The sequence below is a fragment of the Dermacentor albipictus genome, chromosome 10 (genome assembly GCF_038994185.2).
Source record: "Dermacentor albipictus isolate Rhodes 1998 colony chromosome 10, USDA_Dalb.pri_finalv2, whole genome shotgun sequence".
Taxonomy (NCBI): Eukaryota; Metazoa; Arthropoda; class Arachnida; order Ixodida; family Ixodidae; genus Dermacentor; species Dermacentor albipictus.
This window is the reverse complement of record NC_091830.1, coordinates 33,947,671-33,968,805: the sequence shown is the minus strand read 5'-3', so window position 1 is coordinate 33,968,805 and position 21,135 is coordinate 33,947,671. Positions and strand designations below refer to the sequence as shown.

Sequence of the window (21,135 nt, the reverse complement as noted above, 5' to 3'; positions counted from 1 at the left end):
GTTTCCCCGTCGAACTACATCACATGGCATTTTTGTACTGATTTCAGAGAAAAATTAAAAACATAATTGATATTGTTTACGGGATACAAGCATACTCGTTTCCGACAATATGACATGCAATGTTCTCATTCTCACCACTATCCAAGGTCATATTCCGAGCGGTAGACAGACGTTTTAACTTCGGAAGAGTACTTACGACAGCAAAATGACACACTGTACACTGCTACATGTAAATAATAAATGTTTTTCTGCCTTTCTCTTCCCTGTTTCGGCGAATGCGACACCTTCATACATGGAAGAAAGGGTGATTCATTACATTCTCCGAGAAAGCGAAAACGCTATCAAACTTTGCGCATTATTCCGCACGGTGACACTTGCGCAGAAGCTCAACCCCTGTAGCTTTCTTTTCATTATCAGAGGAAGTTGCTCGTGAGCATGGGGGTAGGCATGACATCGAGGCCACAACGTTGTAGTACAGTTAGAACAGCGAAAAGCTGCGCTGTATCTCGATTCCCTTATATTCACCGATACGGAATACATGAAGAGGACTACAAAATGGTGCGCAGAGACGTCAGGTGAATAATGTCTTTAACAACACAGTCTTCTCCTCGAAGTGATATCTACACAGAAGAACACGTCGGCAAGATAATGTGGCGTGATCAATGTTTTTAAGTTTCATGATATGTTAAATATCGAATGTTGCAACAGACATAATTGTAGCCTTGAGCTGGATTATTCAGAGAGGCGGACATTACTTGGACAAGAGACCTAAACACATATTCAACTGATTAATATAATTCCACTAATTGACTTCCTCATCAATTATTTTATGGCACATATTGCAATTTCCGAATTTTGTCCGTTGGGTGTTCAAGGCGTGTCCACTTGGAATTAAATTGCAGAATAACTGCTGTCTTGAGATATACGCCATCAAACTCGCCATACAAACGCCTTGTAGTTCCACTTACTTTTCTAACGAAACGCCCTTTTCTCCATTGAAGCATGACAACTCGTTTCGAGTGAATACGTGCAAACACACCGGCTACAATTCCCAACTGTGTTGCCATATATGTCACCAATTATTTAAGAAGTTAGAAATTTTTGGGTGAATTAGTTGAATGTGTGTCTCGATTTCTGGTGCTAGTAATGCCCAACTCTTCGAATAATCCAGCTCGTGAAAAATGATCATGCTATCTGCCTAAGGCGAATCAAAAATTCCGTAGCACTTAATAATAATCACTTCCTGTATACATTTCCCTACCTTAAAAACAAATTTGGACAGCGACTGAGTGCGAATTCGAACCAAGATGGACATGAAACGTTATTCGAATTGTACGAAAATGAGACCCTGACCTCTCTTACAGAATGCAACAGTGTCGAAACAGTATACCACTTCATGAGACTAATGTAAAAGATCTGCAATAATTTTTTTTCATGTCATAAAACCATGTAGCACCACCACGCTTGAACGCTTATAACTAATTGGGAGCAAAGCCCGCAGATACGGGGCCAATCTTTTTCATTTTTTTCTCTGTATCCAAAACTCGCCCAAACAGGTGACCACCGGGACTGTGTCCAAAGTTTATTTGATCTACGCAGCTATTGGACGGTTCACCGTAAATTTTAATAAACGCATTCATAGTCGCCTGCTTAGCGGCGCAATCACCTTGTAGTGCGCGACACTGTTTCTAAATATGCGTCTACTTACGCCCAGATTTGTATGTACTGCTTTGTTGGGCAGCATACGTTTGTTGCGCTATTAAAGTTAACTATTTCATTCAAGGTGCCCAGAATTTCACAGCACAGCTAGAGTTACGAACGACAATAGTGGAGTCGCATTGCTTCGTTAGCGAGCCGAAGGCATCCACGCTCTGTCATTTACATCGCCAGATGCCTTCACTGTTCAGATGCAAAGAACAAAGAGAAAGGAGACAATCATGGCATCGCTTCGTCCTGAGGTGCTCAAAAAAACTATATGGTCACTCTTTGAGGAACAAGTGCAACAAGCATAGAAAAAAACAATATGCAGATCCAACGCACTGTGGGAATCGATGCAAGCGAAGCTTTTTGTGCTCTTCGCGTTGATCGACGATGAGTGGCGATGATGTTAAGGGTGGATGTTTAATTTCTTCAACGTTCAATCTAAGGCGAGAATGGTGAGTCAATGCTAAACGTTAACTTGCGCGCACCACTGCTGTTTTTCTGCGCAGTACACAAAACACACAGGGAAAGGTGCTTGCTTGAGGCGTTGTTCTGCGCCGTACTTCGTAGCCTCTGAGTGGGTTGGGCATGGTCATCGCCTCGCATTACCCATCGCGTCGTGGCAGAAGTAGGAAATTTTAATCGCATTATGGGACTGAGCGTGCCAAAACCACCACTGGACTATGATCCACGCCGTAGTGACAGAATCCAGATTTTGACACCGAGAGGTTCTTTAACGTGTCCCGAAATCTAAGTGCACGTGCGTTTTCTATTGCGCCTCCGTCGAAATGTGGCTGCCACGGTCGGGCTCAAACCCCCTACCTCGAGCAATGCCATAGCCTCAACGCTACCCCGGCGGGCACAGAAGTGTTGATTTGACATGTGACCGCTTCCGTAGTGTCACCTAGACCCTACGGTGCGCTTGTATGCGGCTCTGTGCCTGCGCGCCGTGCCAAAGTTGTCCGCTTGACAAATTCGCCTAGTGCTTATTTTTCAGAAATATATGAAACGTACCGAACCGTACCTTGAACTCGATTCCTCCCGCTTACCCGCAACAACTGTCGTGTCTGCAGAAGTGGCGTTTCCTTGTCTGTCACGTCACCTACCCCCTTCCCCCTTTGCATGGGAACTGTGACCGAAGAGTGGTGATGCTATTACTGATTCATTTAGCGAATGTGGTGGTTCTACCCATTGTCTGCCTCCTCTCGCCCTCCTCTCGACCATTCTATCCAGCTTGCCTCTTGACTTGAACGTAAGTAGAAAGGTAAGCGCTGCAATTTCTGCAGTGCTTTTGAGGGGTGTCACGGATATTTACTACTCTCAAGAGGCTAATGTGGCGACGCCCACGGAGCTCCGGAGGGCACTGTGCACATTCGACACGGTGCAAAGGTCCAAACGAGTTTCCCGCGTCGCCTTTCTCAGCCGCGCTGCTGTGTTGTATACACATCCTCTGAACCATCCCCGATGCGGTTTCAATACCAGTCTCAGTTACCCTATTTAAACAGCGTACTGGAATGCGTTGCCCATATTTCACGGCTCATTTTGAAGCCTTGCCAATGCATATCAGTTTCCAGCACTTGCGAAGGAATTTTCGCTAGGACATTAATCGACACGTTCAGTTAAATTCGACACAACACTGGCCATAATTCCTCCTCCTTCACCATTTGCCTGTCACCAGGGTGATATATTAGCTTAATTTGATCTCGCTAGCGTTGACAGTTCTCCCCAGTCGAATCATAAAATCAGCCTTATTCATGAAACATTACACTTATGAAGCTACTTACCGCTTGTACACATAACTTCCTGCGAAAGGTGCATCATTACCCATAACGTGACCTTTATTTTCGGAAATTCTAAGCAGGGTATACGTTATTTAGTACACCCAGGACACCGGAAAAGCCTACTGCGAGAGGAGTGTGACCGCATGAAATAAAAAAACGAGAGTTAAGTAATTTTGACGCTTCTAACTAGGCCGCGAAAGTGAGAACTTTGTCACAAATTGCACACAGCATCGTCTCCCCCCCTTTCTGCAAAATATAAACCCAGTGTAACCTACAGTTTACTTACTAACATAGTGCCCAAATACTTTCTAACATTTGATTACATTTTTTACGAAAACTGTATTCCACAGGCATAAAACTTCCCAAAGAAAGTTGGCATTTGAGCACAAGCTGAATTCAGCGCCTCTGATTAGACCCGTTCACAACGCTTGAAAGCAGTTGAATGCGTAATTTATTGACAAGTAACCATTTGACCGACTCATTTTCAACTTTGTACACATCACCCGTTACCTGCCCTGACAGGTATGAAATATGAAGAAGCCACCTCGTTTACTTTACCAAGGGGACCGGGCAAACTTCCCATCACGCATAGAAAACCTAGGGGGTCAACAATTCTATGTAATGCTCCCATACTAACGAAACATAGGAAAAACGGCCACTGTTTACTATTTTTTTTGCCCATTTAGGCAAAGTAAAATTTGTAAACTTCACAATGCCCGAACACCATTCTATATCCAAAAAGGTTTTAAAAACTTTTTCACATTTCTCGCCATAGAAGCTATATAGGTAGGAAGAAAACAGTGAAGTAATAATTGGTTATAAACTACTTGGTACCTTAATTATTTAGCAATTAGTTTTCTGAACCATGCGCAACATAAAACTGTCTCCAGCGTATCAAAAACTCAAGTATGGTCTCGACATTCGGTTTCTAGTGCTTATATGAGAGCTTTAAGCATCAAATTCAGTGTAACAGAAATGATACACTGGGTTTCGTTGGTCATTTGCGAATGTGTGAACGCCGGCATTCCCACAGTGAACATGGACTTTGCGAATATTCATAAAACAATGATGCCGGAGTAAAACCTTTCTTTAAAACTGAGGCACTCCGAAATGCTCGGAGGAAGCGTCCACGCTCGGTGTATTGCATGGGATAGTAGCGCTTGCATATTATTTCCCAACCCGTTCACAATGTTTTTCCTCAAGCCCGAAACTTCTAGTTGAAAGCACTCTTCTTGGTATTGTCTCCTTGCTTAACTCATGACCTACTTGAGACGTGCTGCCAAAACGAGGAGCAGAAAGCGAACGTGAACATGTACACGAGCACAAATTTACGCTCTGTACTTCAACCGTAACTTTGACGCCATCAGCTTAGGGTCAAGAAAACTTTATTTTTCAATCTGCCTTGCTCTATTCTGTGCTAATCGAAAGCAATGCGCTGGAGAAAGACATAAAGAAAAAGAAACTACTACCAATGAACTCAGCCCAGTTTCTCCGTATGTAGTCATATGAGCGTGTGCCTTTATATTCCATCTGTGTGGACTATCTATACTAACGTTGAGTGCGGGAGTTCGCCGACGTTGAGGGGGGGACTTGGAGAAATGAAGGTTTATTTGACATTATCTACAAGGTTAGAACCAGCTACAATAACAGTAAACGTTCGTCGACGGCCGGCCGCAAATCGTACGCTGCGGCTCGCGGCAAGAACGTCCATCCCTTTCGACGGTTATCTGGCTCATAACCCCTTCATTCCGTCGAGGCCGCCTCGTTTTCAGCCAATCGTCGAGCCCGTGCCGGGGTCGTCATTTCCATCCAATCATAGGGCCCGTGCGAGTGGCGTCATGTTCCGCCCTGGGCCCTATCTTCCTATGGCCACATCCCCCCGGCGTTGCCTCCTCGCCTGGTCGTTCTTGAAGGACCTTCCAGTACTGCAAAGCAGATTTTTTCTGGACTAAGTTCAACTACCCCGAACCGCGCCGACCTCCAGGTGCACCTGCGGGAAGCGTCACACAGGGGGGAAACAAAAGCTCAACGCGCGACACGCGAGGGCAGGATAGTCATCCTGTCTGGTGGGTCCGGTAGCATGGTCGACGCATTCCGGGGCACCATAATTCGAAAGCGACGGCTGGTGCTTCCCCTCGCATAGCTTGACCGGTGCTAATTACTCGTCGGCATCTAACACGACCTATTTCTTAGGCATTTTCTCGAACGCGACTCGGTTGTAGACAAACCCTGTTATATATGAACATTTATTTCATTCTCCATTCTTTCTTGCAGCTTAAAGAGGTGGCTTACGAAGTAAAAGTAAGTTTCTGGCATTTTCTGAAAGAAATATGACGTTTAACTAGCAAAGACGTTTACAGGGCTTGATATTGGCACCGCGTATTTTGCAGGGCGACATGGAGACCCTCCAAGTTGCAGTGCCAACAATCCAAGGAGACATGAGGAACGTAAGGCCACTGGGCGTGCCTTTTGGTCAATATCTTGTAACGCACATCTCTGTGTCTGCTTGGTGTCTGTTCTCGTCGAACTCTGACACGTCCCTATGACGATATGGCAGATATAGACCAGTTCACTGCATACTGCGTTAGCACCACACAAATATCTTCGTCGAAAATTAGCGATTGGGGAAGATAGCCAGTGAGTGAGTGAGTGAGTGAGTGAGTGAGTGAGTGAGTGAGTGAGTGAGTGAGTGAGTGAGTGAGTGAGTGAGTGAGTGAGTGAGTGAGTGAGTGAGTGAGTGAGTGAGTGAGTGAGCGAGCGAGTGAGTGAGTGAGTGTATTTTGGTGCCCTGGTAGTATAGGGATAGTGCAGTAATTGTATACTAATTATGAATAATTCTAATTTGAACACTTACGACTACGCGTAAAAGGTGCAAAAGGCATCCAGACACTAAACAAAATGATTAACTGTAACAATTATCATAAGATAAAAGATATTCAGCTGTTCCCGCAAATTGGCACGCATGTAGTGTGAAATGTGCAATAGTGTTTTTTGTTTTGTCATGCGTGACAAGTTACCTCATCTTTCGACAAGGTACCCCATCAACTACTTCTATTAAAAATCAGCACTTTGAAAATTGACCCAAACATCCTCAAATGGACCGAATGCTTTTTATCTAACCGAACCCAATATGTTATTGCTAACAATCACGCTTCCTCTCCTTGTCCTGTTGAATTGGCGTCCCTGAAGGTTCCGTTTTAGGTCCGCTACTATTCCTGATCTACATAATCTGATTCCTGATCTTCCAGATAACATTAACTCTAGTGTAAAGCTACTTGCAGACGGCTGCGTTATCTATCGCGAAATAAATTACTCTAATGATACACTTGTCCTTCAATCTGACCTAAATAAAGTATCTGAATGGTGCAATAAATGTTTAATGACCCTTAACATCAGTAAAGGCAAGCAGTTGAAATTTTCACGAAGCCCTAACGCCTGAATGTCTTCAGAATACAAAATTAATGGTATCCGGCTGGAGCGCGTGTCTGCATACTGTAGGGGTTGAAGGACGGGCTTCGGGATGAAAACCCAAACTTGGGAGGGTTTATTTACATATTATGTACAGGGAGGTGAGACGTCAATGAACATTCGTACAGTCATTACGGGCCGGCAGCAACTCGGACGCTGCGGCCCGCGGCAAGAAGTTCGAGAGAGGTGAATCAGGGAATCAGGGACTATCCCAGAATGCTCAGGTCTCTCTGGAAGGCTTCTTATAAACCCTTCGAGCACTGTAAGTCACGTCATGTTTGACCAATGGGAGAGTCCACTCCGATGACGCCACTTTCAGCCAATGGTAGGCGCCGGTGTCGCGGTGTCACACCTGGCGGCTCTCTGTGGTCTTGCCTCGCAGACTGGCAATGCACTTCTAACGAGGAGAAGGGGAGGGCTGCTCATGCTCCATTGTCAGATGCCCACCTGCTAATCCCGGCGGCGCACGAACTTGTTGGCACGTGAACTTGTTGCCTTAAACTTGTTTGCTCGGCCGCTCCTCTGGAATGTGCTTTCCTGCTTCGGCATTCCTCAATTAGCTGTGCTGCGATTCGAAGTGGTTTGGGGAACTCGAAGTAATCGCAGGAAACAGCTCCATATCTAACAGCTCGTCCTCGCCCCGGTTGTTCTGAATGGCCGGTGAACTCAATTCGCTGGCCATGAGGAACGCTGAAAGAAGCTGCAGGGTACTGGGGTCGAGCCTCGTTTGACAACCCTCGGGATCCTGGGCCCTGGAGAACATACGTCAAACAAACCAAACAACACAGCGCTGCACCACGCGTAAGCGCAGGCTCTTCACCCCTGACTCGCCAGGCTATTACTGAGTCAAAATCAACCCTGATCTTTTAGTTCCCCAATTTTGACAAAGCAGTTCCAACCACCCTTCCAAACAGCTATCCATTTCTCCTCGAATGCCGACAAGACCAGAGTACTATTGTTGTTGCAAAACAAAAGGGTCGTTGACGATGCAAACAACAAATGAAAACAGCCGAACATATTTAAGTGGCCTGACTACACGAACAGCATGTTTCCACTCTATCGCAGTGGCGTACTTATCGCACGTAATGGTGCCACTGAACAATCTGGTCAACCTCACAAGTAAGTAATCACAAGCGCATTAACCTTGTGGTCACTAAACAGAACGCGTACTTGTGTTGTAGGCAAACTCTTCATACGCTTACTCACGTTTCTTCCTTTAGTCCCTCTAGGACACGTGACTTAAACGAACAATTAAACTCGCGGGACTTAACACTCCGCAGAACTCTTAAAATGATGCGTCTTCTACTAACTCTTTCCACGCACGTTCACTAAAGAAGTCAGAATACGGCTGCCCTCAACACACACTAGCAACCCAGTCATAAATCTGCTTCCTTCTGTCCACACAGGATACGCGCTAATGGAACTAAGAACGCCTCTCAGTGCAACTCATGCACTCACTGAAAATCAACGCGCTTAACCTTAGAAAATTCAAAACTTAAAAAGAAAGAAGGTTAAATAACACACACGCGCGTTACGATAGGCCTCTCAACAATAACCTTGACCCTCAGGTTACTCCCCACAAAAAAAAGCCTATCTACTTATTAATGAGCATCTCGCGAGACTACATGATTACATAAACCTCATCTTTCAAATCTCGGAGCTTGCTCAAACCAAAACATTAACAAAGCTCAAACCTTACACATTGAAAGAAACTCTAGTCTCAAATCGCGAAATTTTCCGATGCTCAAAAATAAAACCAAATAACACGTTTTGCTTCTACGGAAGCTCTCTTGGCTTCCCGTTCCCGATTGCTTACGACTGACTCATACTTTCAGCCTGACCCGAGGTGGGCGAAGTTTCAAAGCTACTCAGGCTGCCGAGAGACAACAAAAGGGCTGATTCACTATCAGCTCCCCCAAGACGTTACGGTCTCCTGCCAATTTGCGTCCTCGCGCCCCGCTTTCAACACAAACTCGATTGACCGCGTCGCTACTCCCCACCTGGTCTCGTCCTGCCACCTTGCGTTTCTTCGAAATGCACGCTGAGCTATGAAAAGAACTACGGAACGACGAGGAGTTTAACAGCCTCGTGCCCTCTGTCCGCGTCCGTGCAGAACATTCTTCGCGGTCCCCCTTTGACCGGTGGCAAGAACGTTTAGGATGCGTCAACATCGTCAGTGACGACCGCACCTTTCTTCTCCTCGCGCCCTGCCCATTTGGGGTTCTCGCCATCTTTGGCGGCGCTACATTAATTACCGTCTTTCGGTCTTTACCGCGCTTCTTTTTACGGCGCTTTCTCTTTGCACTCGTCTTCATGTCGCCTTCTCGTGCCTCGTGCTGGCCGGTACACATTTCGTCGGCCCGGATCGGTCTCTTACCCGCACAGTCTCATTGATTTTCCTTTAAATCAACATTCTCTCTGCCTCGACTGGCGGACAGCTCAACCGACTCTGGAACAATGCAGCAGGCTTTACTCGAGTTAGAGAACTCGCACTCTTGCGAACTGCCCTCTACTACATTGCCCAGCTCACGCTGTGCATCGGCACACAGCACGTCGGTATCGATCGCTGTCTCACGCGCACAGTCCGAATGATTAATAACTGTATCATCCCTCTCTAGGCTACCTAGACTGGCGGAGAGCCGCACCGATCCCTGAACAATGCAGTTGTTCTCTCGTGAGCTACGGAGCTCGCCATCCCGAGAACTACTCTCAACTGCATCGCTCAGTTCGCACTTCACTTCTGCACGCACATCTGGCTCTACATGGGTGCTCGCGTCTCTCGGTTCAGGAGTACCCTTTTCCCCGCTAGCAACCTCGCTAACATTACTAGCGACGCACACACGCGGTAACTGTGCCAATTTGTTCGCAGCTGGCCTAGCTGTCTCTACAGTCATCTGTTGGCACAGCACCTCGTCGCTCTCACTACGGCCTTTAACGGCCTCTGTTGCCACTAAGGCATCGTTAGCGGCTAGCCTTCTCCCTTCACTTATGAATCGGCAGCTAATCTCACAGGCACTACTCTTTTCGTCGGCTTCTGGCGAAAGTCCGCTAGACACTTCCTCATTCTTTCGCTCTGTACTACCTACAGAATTCTCAGACAGCCGTTCTCTCTGTGCCAATAACTGATCACAATACTGTATCTCTTTGATCAGTGCTGCCTTCTCTCTCTCATACTTTTCCTCTCGCTCACGTTCGCGTTCATTCTCACGTCCGTGACGCTCACACCTAAGAGTAAGTTCTTGAAGCTCATGCTTCCGTTCATTCTCGCGTTCTTCACGCTGACGCTCACTCCTAAGCTCACGACGCTCTCGCAAACGTACACGACGCACACGCTCCCGTGGCTCCTGTATCACCTCCCAAGCAAGCTCAATGCTTTTGTCATCGTTGCCACTATCGTTAATCGCTTTTATGATAGCTGGCGTATCCATCCGTTCGTCCGCCTCAACTCCCATATCGTCGCACACCAACAACAAGTCTAACCTCGTCAACCTTCTAAGATCCATGGCAGCTGCCCCGACAGGTGGTTAAAACTGTTTTCCTTAATTAATTTGTGCAAACACACAATGCAACAAACTCCCGATTCCCAGAACTATTAAAATTGAACACACAACCTTTGAGTCTGGCGAATCATAAGGAAAAAAACCACGCGCTCACTTACGGTTGCAGCACCCTGCCATCCGGTTCGTTCGTCCGCTGTTCCCGGTTCCTCCGGACTGCCTGGGTCGAAGGCTCGCTCCTTCTTCGCTACTCCCAGTTTCTTCGGACCTCTTTCGACGAAGGCTCTCTCTTCTTCGCTCTTCCCGGTTCCTTAGGATCTCTCTTGACGAAGGTTTATCCGTAGCGCTGCCACCAGCTGATGCATTCGGAGGCGATCCCACCGCTGCCACCAGATGTAGGGGTTGTAGGACGGACTCCGGGATGAAAACCCCAAAACTTGGGAGGGTTTATTCTACATTTTGTACAGGGAGGTGAGCGTCAATTATCAGTCGTACAGTCATTACGGGCCGGCAGCAACTCGGACGCTGCGGCCCGCGGCAAGTAGTTAGAGAGAGGTGAATCAGGGAATCCGGGACTATCCCAGCATGCTCAGGTCTCTCTGGAAGGCTTCTTATAAACCCTTCGAGCACTGTAAGTCACGTCATGTTTGACCAATGGGAGAGTCCACTCCGATGACGCCACTTTCAGCCAATGGTAGGCGCCGGTGTCGCGGTGTCACACCTGGCGGCTCTCTGTGGTCTTGCCTCGCAGACTGGCAATGCACTTCTAACGAGGAGAAGGGGAGGGCTGCTCATGCTCCATTGTCAGATGCCCACCTGCTAATCCCGGCGGCGCACGAACTTGTTGGCACGTGAACTTGTTGCCTTAAACTTGTTTGCTCGGCCGCTCCTCTGGAATGTGCTTTCCTGCTTCGGCATTCCTCAATTAGCTGTGCTGCGATTCGAAGTGGTTTGGGGAACTCGAAGTAATCGCAGGAAACAGCTCCATATCTAACAATACAAGCATCTCGGTGTTTACATATCTGGTGACTTGCCATGACATGTTCACATTGACTACACCATAGGTAATGCAAATCGCACTCTCGGTTATTTCTGACGCAATTTTCTCCAAGCCCCGCAGCGCCTAAATTTAATGCTTTATCAAACTTTCGATCATCCGAAACTTGAATACGCGTTTGCTGCTTGGCGTCCGGCACACCGCATTCTCATTCAATCCATAGAATCCCTTCAGAATCCCTTCAGAATTGATCAGCTCGTTTTATTATGTCGAACTATTCACGTACCGCTAGTGTCTCGCAAATGAAATCGTCACTTAACCTTCCTAACCTTCAAACTCGCCGCAACATCTCGCGCCTTTGTTTATTCCACAAAGTGTTCCATCACCGTTCATTGAATCAGCAACTAATTTCGCAGCCAGTGTACTTATTCTCCCGTATCGACCACAGCAATAAGGTAGCTGCGTCATCATTCATGACCGCTGTGACGGATCATCCTTTAAAATGACTCGAATATTGCTGGGTTTTATTTCTTTTTATTTTGCTGCTCTTACTGTCTGTTGATCTTGTCCTTGTCCTTATAGGTTTTAATGCTTTTTTCTTTGTAAACCATGTACCCACCCCCTCTGTAATGCCCATTGGGACCTGAGGGTATGATAAAAAATAAATAAATAAATAAATTATTTCATTCTGCCCAACCTACTTAAAAGGCAAAGATCATGCACATGGTAAATATTTATGCAGGTCCAAATTCAATGTGAAACACGCATTGCGAAATCAGAAAAGACGGTCTCGGATCTCGAGGTAAGGGAATGTGCCTTGCATTCACAAGCGCATGGGCGTTTCAGTAAGCGCGCAGCAATTCAATTCCGTTCTCTATTCCACAGGAATGTCAGGGCTCCCTCGAGGAAGCTTTGTCCGTTATCAGGGAAGAGACAAACGCTCGTCTGGATGCGGTAAGCAACCTCTAAACTGTCTCAGTTCAACGTGCTCGGCTACGTACGATGGTAGCTCAGTGGCTGTAGAGTTTTGCTGTCGAGCACGAGGTCATGGGATCGATACGTCCCTGTGGCGGTCGAATTTTGTTGTAGGCCAAAAGCAGAGTTGGCTCAGATCAGCCAATAAAAAGTCGCAACTACGAAGGTGAAAGCAGATTTTTTAACAGAAATTAGACAGCGTCGTGTTGTGCTGCGAACCTACGAAGCTAGTCTTACCATATCTCTGATTTAAAGCTTCTGGATTTCCCCTGACATCTTATCAAATTGTGGTTTTTCGACCTGTAATTTTTTTTCTGTAAGTATATTATTGTTTGGGCTGTGCAAATAGACGGCAAATCTTATTTTAAAGGAACCTCTAAGGCTGTTTTCAGCTTTTAAATTATTACACCACTCAAGCTCGAATGATGGAGCAGCAGCAAGTCCTTGAGGACAACTGTTGCATCACTGGGAAGCTACTGAGGCAAAAAAAGCGTACATGTGAGAGCTCTCCTGGAAAAATGTTGCACAATTTATTTCCTACTGCAATAGAAAGCCTGCCATTCGTAGTGCCCAAACGTGCAGTGGTTTCTCTCGCAAGCGAGTAAAAATATTCGAAATTTTTTTTTATCTGCAGAAGTTTGCTCTTAAAACTGTGTTTAGAGCCCGACAACACTGACTAGCGAATGCGATGGTAATTTCGGGGGCCATGCGTGCACGCACCACTTCGTATACCGCGACTCCGTTCGTTTCCACAAGGCGGCGCCACTTCAACATGCACTCGCTGGAAACAGGAGAAAAATATTGTCCCGATAAGGAACGTTAGCAGGAGAGCATAAAACACAATTTCAAGCAAAATCGTATCCACTATCGTATCCAAGCGCAACAACCCTCCCTGCGCGGATTTTAGGTTATGGGGCGGTATACGAATTGGTTGTGCTGTTTCCCCGTCGAACTACATCACATGGCATTTTTGTACTGATTTCAGAGAAAAATTAAGAACATAATTGATATTGTTTACGGGATACAAGCATACTCGTTTCCGACAATATGACATGCAATGTTCTCATTCTCACCACAATCCAAGGTCATGTTCCGAGCGGTAGACAGACGCTTTAACTTCGGAAGAGTACTTACGAAAGAAAATGACACACTATACACTGCTACATGTAAATAATAAATGTTTTTCTGCCTTTCTCTTCCCTGTTTCGGCTAATGCGACACCTTCATACATGGAAGAAAGGGCGATTCATTACATTCTCCGAGAAAGCGAAAACGCTATCAAACTTTGCCGCATTATTCCGCACGGTAACACTTGCGCAGAAGCTCAACCCCTGTAGCTTTCTCTTCATTATCAGAGGAAGTTGCTCGTGAGCATGGGGGTAGGCATGACATCGAGGCCACAACGTTGTAGTACAGTTAGAACAGCGAAAAGCTGCGCTGTATCTCGATTCCCTTATATTCACCGATACGGAATACATGAAGAGGACTACAAAATGGTGCGCAGAGACATCAGGTGAATAATCTCTCTAACAACACAGTCTTCTCCTCGAAGTGATATCTACAAAGAAGAACACGTCGGCAAGAATATATGGCGTGATCATTGTTTTTAAATTTCATGAAATGGTAAATATCGAATGTTGCAGCAGACATAATTGTAGCCTTGAGCTGGATTATTCAGAGAGGCGGACATTACTTCGACAAGAGATCTAAACACGTATTTAACTGAATAACATAATTCCACTAATTTACTTCCTAATCAATTATTTTATGGCAGATATTGCAATTTCTGAATTTTGTCCGTTGGGTGTTCAAGGCGTGTCCACTTGGAAATAAATTCCAGAATAACTGCTGTCTTGAGATATACGCCATCAAACTCGCCATACAGATGACTTGTAGTTCTACTTACTTTTCTAATGAAACGCCCTTTTCTCCATTGAAGCATGACAACTCGTTTCGAGTGCATACGTGCAAACTCACCGGCTACAATTCCCAACTGTGTTGCCATATATGTCACCAATTAATTAAGAAGATAGAAATTTTTGGGTGAATTAGTTGAATGTGTGTCTCGATTTCTGGGGCTAGTAATGCCCAACTCTTCGAATAATCCAGCTCGTGGAAAATGATCATGCTATCTGCCACAGGCGAGTCGAAAATTCCGTGGCACTTAATAATAATCACACCCTGTATACACTGTCCCACCTTAAAAACAAATTTGGACAGCGACTGAGTGCAAATTCGAACCAAGATTGACAAGAAACGTTATTCGAATTGTACGAAAATGAGACCCTGACCTCTCTTACAGAATGCAACAGTGTCGAAACAGTATACCACTTCATGAGATTAATGTAAAAGATCTGCAATGTTTTTTTTGTTTTTTTGCGTGTCATAAAGTCATGTAGCACCACCACGCTTGAACGCTTACAACTAATTGGGAGCAAAGCCCGCAGATACGGGGCCAATCTTTTTCATTTTTTCCTCTGTATCCAAAAGTCGCCCAAACAGGTGACCACCGGGACTGTGTCCAAAGTTGATTTGATCTACGCAGCTATTGGACGGTTCACGGTAAAATTTAATAAACGCATTCATAGTCGTCTGCTTAGCGGCACAGTCACCTTGTAGTGCGCGGCACTGTTTCTAAATATGCGTCTACTTACGCCCAGATTTGTATGTACTGCTTTGTTGGTCAGCATACGTTTGTTGCGCTATTAAAGGTAACTATTTCATTCAAGGTGCCCAGAATTTCACAGCACAGCTAGAGTTACGAACGACAATAGTGGAGTAGCATTACTTCGTTAGCGAGCTGAAGGCATCCACGCTCTGTCACTTACATCGCCAGATGCCTTCACTGTTCTGATGCGTCCTGATAAGTCATACACCGCACACAACTGCGAACGTAATTTGAGGTAACTTAATCAGAAAACGCAGTGGCCTCAGTGGTTCCCGGCTTCGTAATCGATGCGTCACAGCAGTTGTTGTTTACATTTCCGAGTCTTTCTTTCATCCCTGTCATAGCCCATCAACGTTCATTTTGACAAATTTTCTTTTTTTCCACAAACAGAACCTAAAATCCATAGATCTAGGCAACTTTCCTTATGGTTGGCAGCACTGGTCTCTCGACGCACATACGTTTATATAAAACGCGAAGTTTTACTTTTATATCGAGTCATTTTTGTTTTTGACGCCGCACAGGTTGAAGAGGCAATGAAAGATGTGAACGAAAAGTTTTCACCTACAGTCCACACCTTGCAGGTGAGAAAAACGTTGAAGATTACTTAGTGGAAAATTGTTGGCGAATTAGCATCTGCAATTTCCCCTAGTGCTGCGACATACTAGCTTTGTTCTTCACTGCTCATTATTGTATATTATTTTGTTTCACTGGCCACCCTCGCGTATTTGTCGGCCTGGAATGTGTGCAGGATGACAACGAATAAACAATCTGGAAACATTTTAGTATAGACCACATTTTACAATGTGGCCTCTGTGCCACGTGCCATCGGCAATGGTGAAAGAGTCATTTTTCCTGTCTCGTAATGCTTGTAGCACATAAATAACTATTGCATTCCCTTTGAGGGGGTGAATTGAATTCTTTTTTTGTAAGAAACGCAGCATCAGTGACTGCAGAATAGGTTGGCATTATATTACTCCGTACTTATGATGACTCGCAGAGAATGCACCAATCATCATCGAATTCACCATGACTTCCTTTACATGGAGTCTCCATGACTTCGGCCCAAAAATATGTCAATTTGAAACAATTATCGGTCGTTTATCGCAATTCGAGGTATAAGGCGACATATATTCTCCTCGTGCATTATTGCTGCTTAATCATCAAAGATTAGTTGGTTAATGGTGGTTGATTAACACTGCCGAATATTGATCGACGTCAGGCCTACATCTTTAAGATTGCTTCTTGTTTCAGGCACCAAGCCGGCATATGCATGGAGCCACCCAGGTTCCCACGCTATTGGATGACGTATGAAGTGCTTTTTTTTTACTCTAGAGATTAAGTGCCGGCACTTTGTGCCTAAACCAAATGTACGGCAACGTACGGTCGAATCGTATGCATGAAAATGGTTGTGACTATGCGTTCGGTGTTTTATGACAGCTTTATTTTGACGTCACTTCGCCCACAAGTCACAAGTTCCTCGTCTAACAAGCCAACATAGCGGTGCTCGGGAATGAAAATGAAATCGTTCGCACGCTCTTAATTTCAATTAATGCGGTTTCCATTAAGTAAGTGAAACATATTTGCAAAAAAAAAAATAATAATTTCAGATCCGTCGACCATGTTGCAATCCAGTTAGGCAAAGCTTTAGAACGCGCATAAATAAATGTTTTATAAGTTAGAGAGATGGCGTACAATTTTGTTTACTTTCAAAATATGCAACGTGTAAATTCGTGAAATGTTTGTTTCTCAACTGCAAAGTTCACGGTTTTATTGTCTCGTGTTTTGGTCTATGCACGCTGTAAAACGAGGAATGGTTTACGAAGGATAACGTCAGAGCCATAGAAAAAGCACTTAATGATTGCAATTGAAACTCGGCTTAACGAAGCCAGGAAGACGCTCAAAATATTTATTTCATTCGGGAAGTTTATAAGATCAAGAAAGAAATCTGTCGGTTCTTCGAAATCTAACATTGTAGTATAGCGACACGCAAAAGCTTCCGCGGCATTGTATTTGCGGCTAATCCAGCCATCTGTCCCGTAAACCATGAAGTAAAAAAAGTAACCACCTCCGCTAATACCGAGGTGGTGTTGAATCCGATATTGCCTCGTCAAAATAAAGCTAGGGCCGGGACTAGGGCACCTTAGTGTTTTAACGCGATAGCTGTATAGTGCACGCTCGAATAAAAACCCTCCTGTGTCAAAATTAGAAATTACCGCACTTTCGTTCATTTATTTCAGAGAAAGCTTCGTTAAATCGAGTTTGGCCTAGTTAGTTTCATTGATTCGGCTTAATGACAACATTGAACCCTCTTGCTACCAGCCGGCGAATGGTAATTGCTTTATTATAACGGGAACTTCGTAATATCGGGTTTGGTTAGATCGAGTCTCGACTGTTATATTCGTTCTAATAGTTGATGAGTCGTGACACAGACAAAAAAAAGAAAGCCTAGGGACGCCCGCCACAGCACACCGTAAATCATGATAAATTATGGTTTAACAACGTACAATGAAATTAAAGAACACATCTCTGGAATCCTGGGATCTGTGCAGTTAATCATGCATGTAGCGAGCATCGATGCGCTTGTTTGAATAAGTTTCAGCTTAACCTACATTTTTCTTTATGTCGTCTACTTCCCGGGATCCTCGACTCGAGAAATTCTACCAATTCGCGATGCTCATGTTGGTCATGTACCCGAGAGTTTCTGCAACGATAACAATCTTCCACTGTGTATCTGTAGTTTTCATGACAGCTGCTTCTAGCAAGCTGAATATTTGCCTGTCGTTTTTCTTTTCAGCTTGTGAACGACTTCCATCATGTGCGCAACGTCGTTCCCGTGCAAGAGGAGCGGGGTCAAGGCAAGAAGGGTCACGGGCGTTCCAAATAGTCTGATCATGGGCACTGAGATCAACACAATGTTTGCTGCAAGCTTGCTACGGACAAACAGAGTTATTTTGTTATTTTTTCCGACCGACTACTTTGTTTTCATCATCGTTCACTTTAACAATGACTCAAAATAAAAGCGACCAGAGTGAAACCTACAGTGTCTCTATTTTGTGCCTATTAGCGCATCCAGAAACCTGACATTTCAGCCAATAACGTTCTTGCTAGTGCAAGCATGTCTTGTGGAAATCACAGCGCCTTCGCTTCGATCAGCAATCGGTCATTCCGATTGTGAGGCGTTTACCTTTTGTTACGACGTCGGTTGTCATATTTTTGTTGTTTAGTTGTTTTTATTGTTTCCACGCAATGTGGACTTGCTCGATTTCCCTTTGTTGCGGTTACACGTTCAAGGCGATTTCACATAATTGTTTCCTCCTGCCGAGATTGGCTCAACACTGCGTTTCTAAATATATGCGTAATAACCTCTTATTACTACATGTGCTACGCTTACTTTGTTCTACGCCATTGTACTTAATGCCAGCTTGACCTGCAGCAGCAGCAGCGAGAGAAAAAGGCAAAGCAAAGACAGGGAGGTTAACCAGAGATTATTACCAGTTGGCTACTCTGTACTGGGGAGGAGCAAAGGGTAGCGATAGGTGAGAGAGAGAGAGAGAAAAGGGTTAAAAAAAGTGGGAAAAAATGAAAGAAAAACACACATACACACTGTTTGTGGGCACTGTCACGCAGCATGCAAAGGCGTTCCTATTGTTACGCAGTGTAACCATACAATGCTACGTCACACAGTGTGCAGTCACAATTTGTCAAAAAGTCCCGTGTCTTTTTAAGTACCGCAGCCGCGCCTTCATAGCGGATCACGCTGATATTCGCGTAGGCCAGTTTCCAAGGATGATGTTCTCTGCCATTGGGCGCTGGTCCAGTTTGTCTAGGGTGGCTCAGAGCACGGCTCTTTGCGGGTTGAAACGAAGGCACTAACAAAGAAGGTGCACGATTGTTTCATTGGACCCGCAGAAGTCACAAAGCAGGCTGTTGGCAATTCCGATAAGAAAGGAGAACACATTTGAAAACGCGACTCCAAGCCGCAGACGGACTAGAAGGGTGCAGTGACGTCGTGGGAGGTCGGGTGGAATACGGAGCTGTGAATTAACGTCCGAGGTATGAAGGCGTGCACTTGTGAACTGGGATGAATTCCATTGACGTATTGTCAGGTCACACGCAAGTGCGGAAAGTTTTTTTATTTATAAATATTTATAACACACTTTTGTAACAACATTTATAAACAAGCTTGCGTGAATTGTTTCAGTGATAGTGAACGAATGTTGCCCGATAATGAATTTCATATTTCAATTGTTTATGGAAAAATTTGGCTGGTGCTTAGCTAGGCTTAAGCCTAGATATCTCGAAGCGAAAAGGTTCGGTGATGCTTACAGTTTAGCTTATGATTATGCTTTATGATTTAGCCTATGGATATGCTTACGGTTTAACTTATGAATATGCTTATGGTTTAAGTTATGGATATGCTTACGGTTTAGCTTACGGTTATGCTTACGGTTTAACTTATGGATATGCTTTGATCAGGTTATGGTTATACTATACGTGTGCCTTGTGTAGTTATGCAAATTGCTTATCAATGATATATGCCATAAGTTATGCAGGATTCTTAAACTTCTTTATTCATTATTGTTGGGCACATTGTCTTGCGATTTCTGTACAGCCATAACACAGCTCTCTGTGTCGGTAGTATCACTCTTTTCTCTTTCGTGTTGAATGCCCGCGCCTATTCTCTGGCAAGCGGTCAGTCTAGTTTCTTGAGGAGCAAGATGTGTGTAACTCAGCCTTTTAAGGGCCTTGTTACAGGTAACATCAATGTGCTTCGACTATGACAAATCGTGTGTTAGTAGGATACCTAAATATTTGAATTCGAAGAACTTATTTAATTTCATATTGTTAAAGGCATAGGCAAAGAAAGATGGGGATTGGCGTCGTGTAAAGGACATGCAGACAGTTTTGGAAAAGTTGATATTCATTTGCTGTGCTTTGCACCAGTTACAGAAGTCAGCAAAATAATTGTTAAGGACAATATGATCAGTAGGAGATTTACTTCTACAATATAAAACGCAATCATCTGCAAAAAGGCGTATTTTAACGGAAATGAGTAGGGAGAGATGATTTGATCAGTAGGGAGAGATCAGTCGACGCCGTCACGGGTAGATCGGGCAACTGCGCTAGCTCGATCATTGCCATGTTTGCCATAGTGACTAGGCAACCACTGATATCTTATATCGTGTCCTTCGTCAACGATGCGATGGTGGACTTCTCTGATCTCTGTGAAGAGTGGCTCATGTGAACCATGGCGCAGTGCTGAGAGTACACGTTGTAGGGCTACCTTGGAATCACAGAAGATTGACCATACATGCGGTGGTTCCTCCTGAATGAAATGAAGAGCCACACGTAGGGCTACCCGTTCGGCAGCTGTCGTTGATGATACACGTGATGTTTTCACCTGTATTTTGACATATCTTGTTGGTATCACCAAAGCGGAATCTGAACTTGCAAGTATGACTGAGCCATCGTTGTAAACGTGTACGTGGTCACTGTGCACCTCGTGTAAAAGTCCTAATGTGTTCCGCTTCAGGGTAGAGAGAGAGAGAGAGAGAGGGCTCTTTATTAGAAGAACAGAGAATTTTGCCGGCGTGTATATAACCGCTGGCATGCTACTCTGTATAGGGATGGGGAATGGGATTAAAAGATTCCAGAAGAGAGTGGGAGAAAAAAAAAGGATAAAAATAAATATGAAATGTCCGAGTGGACCTGATACTAATTTTTACACGTGACATGGCGGGTTAATTTAGGCTTTTGTATAGGAAGGATGCAATTTTTAAAGTTTTCCTATTTGACCAATTTCTGTCAGGTATTTGAACAATAAATCCAAAACCCGTCGCTGTTTTGAAGGGCCGGGCATTGGACCTAAGATGCTCGGTAATGTTAACGGTTCGTGGCGAATCATGTCCATTTGGTGCTCAAAAAATTGTCTCTCGTCGCGGTATGCGGGGCATTCTAGTAATATGTGCTCAATTGCCTCTAAGTTGCGACAGTTATCACAGTATGGGTTAGTGGTAAGTCCTATGCGGTACAGATAATTGTTCGTAT

General features: G+C 44.7%; 1 protein-coding gene across 4 annotated transcripts in view; it reads left to right on the top strand.

Moving 5' to 3' along the window:
• Nucleotides 1-18,125, top strand: part of LOC139050962 (TNF receptor-associated factor 5-like) — a 93,585-nt gene extending 75,460 nt beyond the window's left edge. For all 4 annotated transcript variants that reach the window (XM_070527876.1, XM_070527874.1, XM_070527873.1 and 1 more), the window contains 7 exons: nucleotides 5,757-5,783; nucleotides 5,873-5,929; nucleotides 12,187-12,246; nucleotides 12,330-12,398; nucleotides 15,609-15,668; nucleotides 16,339-16,392; nucleotides 17,882-18,125. In XM_070527876.1, coding sequence (XP_070383977.1) covers nucleotides 5,757-5,783; nucleotides 5,873-5,929; nucleotides 12,187-12,246; nucleotides 12,330-12,398; nucleotides 15,609-15,668; nucleotides 16,339-16,392; nucleotides 17,882-17,971 — 417 coding nt within the window. In that variant the 3' untranslated portion in view covers nucleotides 17,972-18,125. The remainder of the gene's footprint in view (nucleotides 1-5,756; nucleotides 5,784-5,872; nucleotides 5,930-12,186; nucleotides 12,247-12,329; nucleotides 12,399-15,608; nucleotides 15,669-16,338; nucleotides 16,393-17,881) is intronic.
• Nucleotides 18,126-21,135: the final 3,010 nt, after the last annotated feature.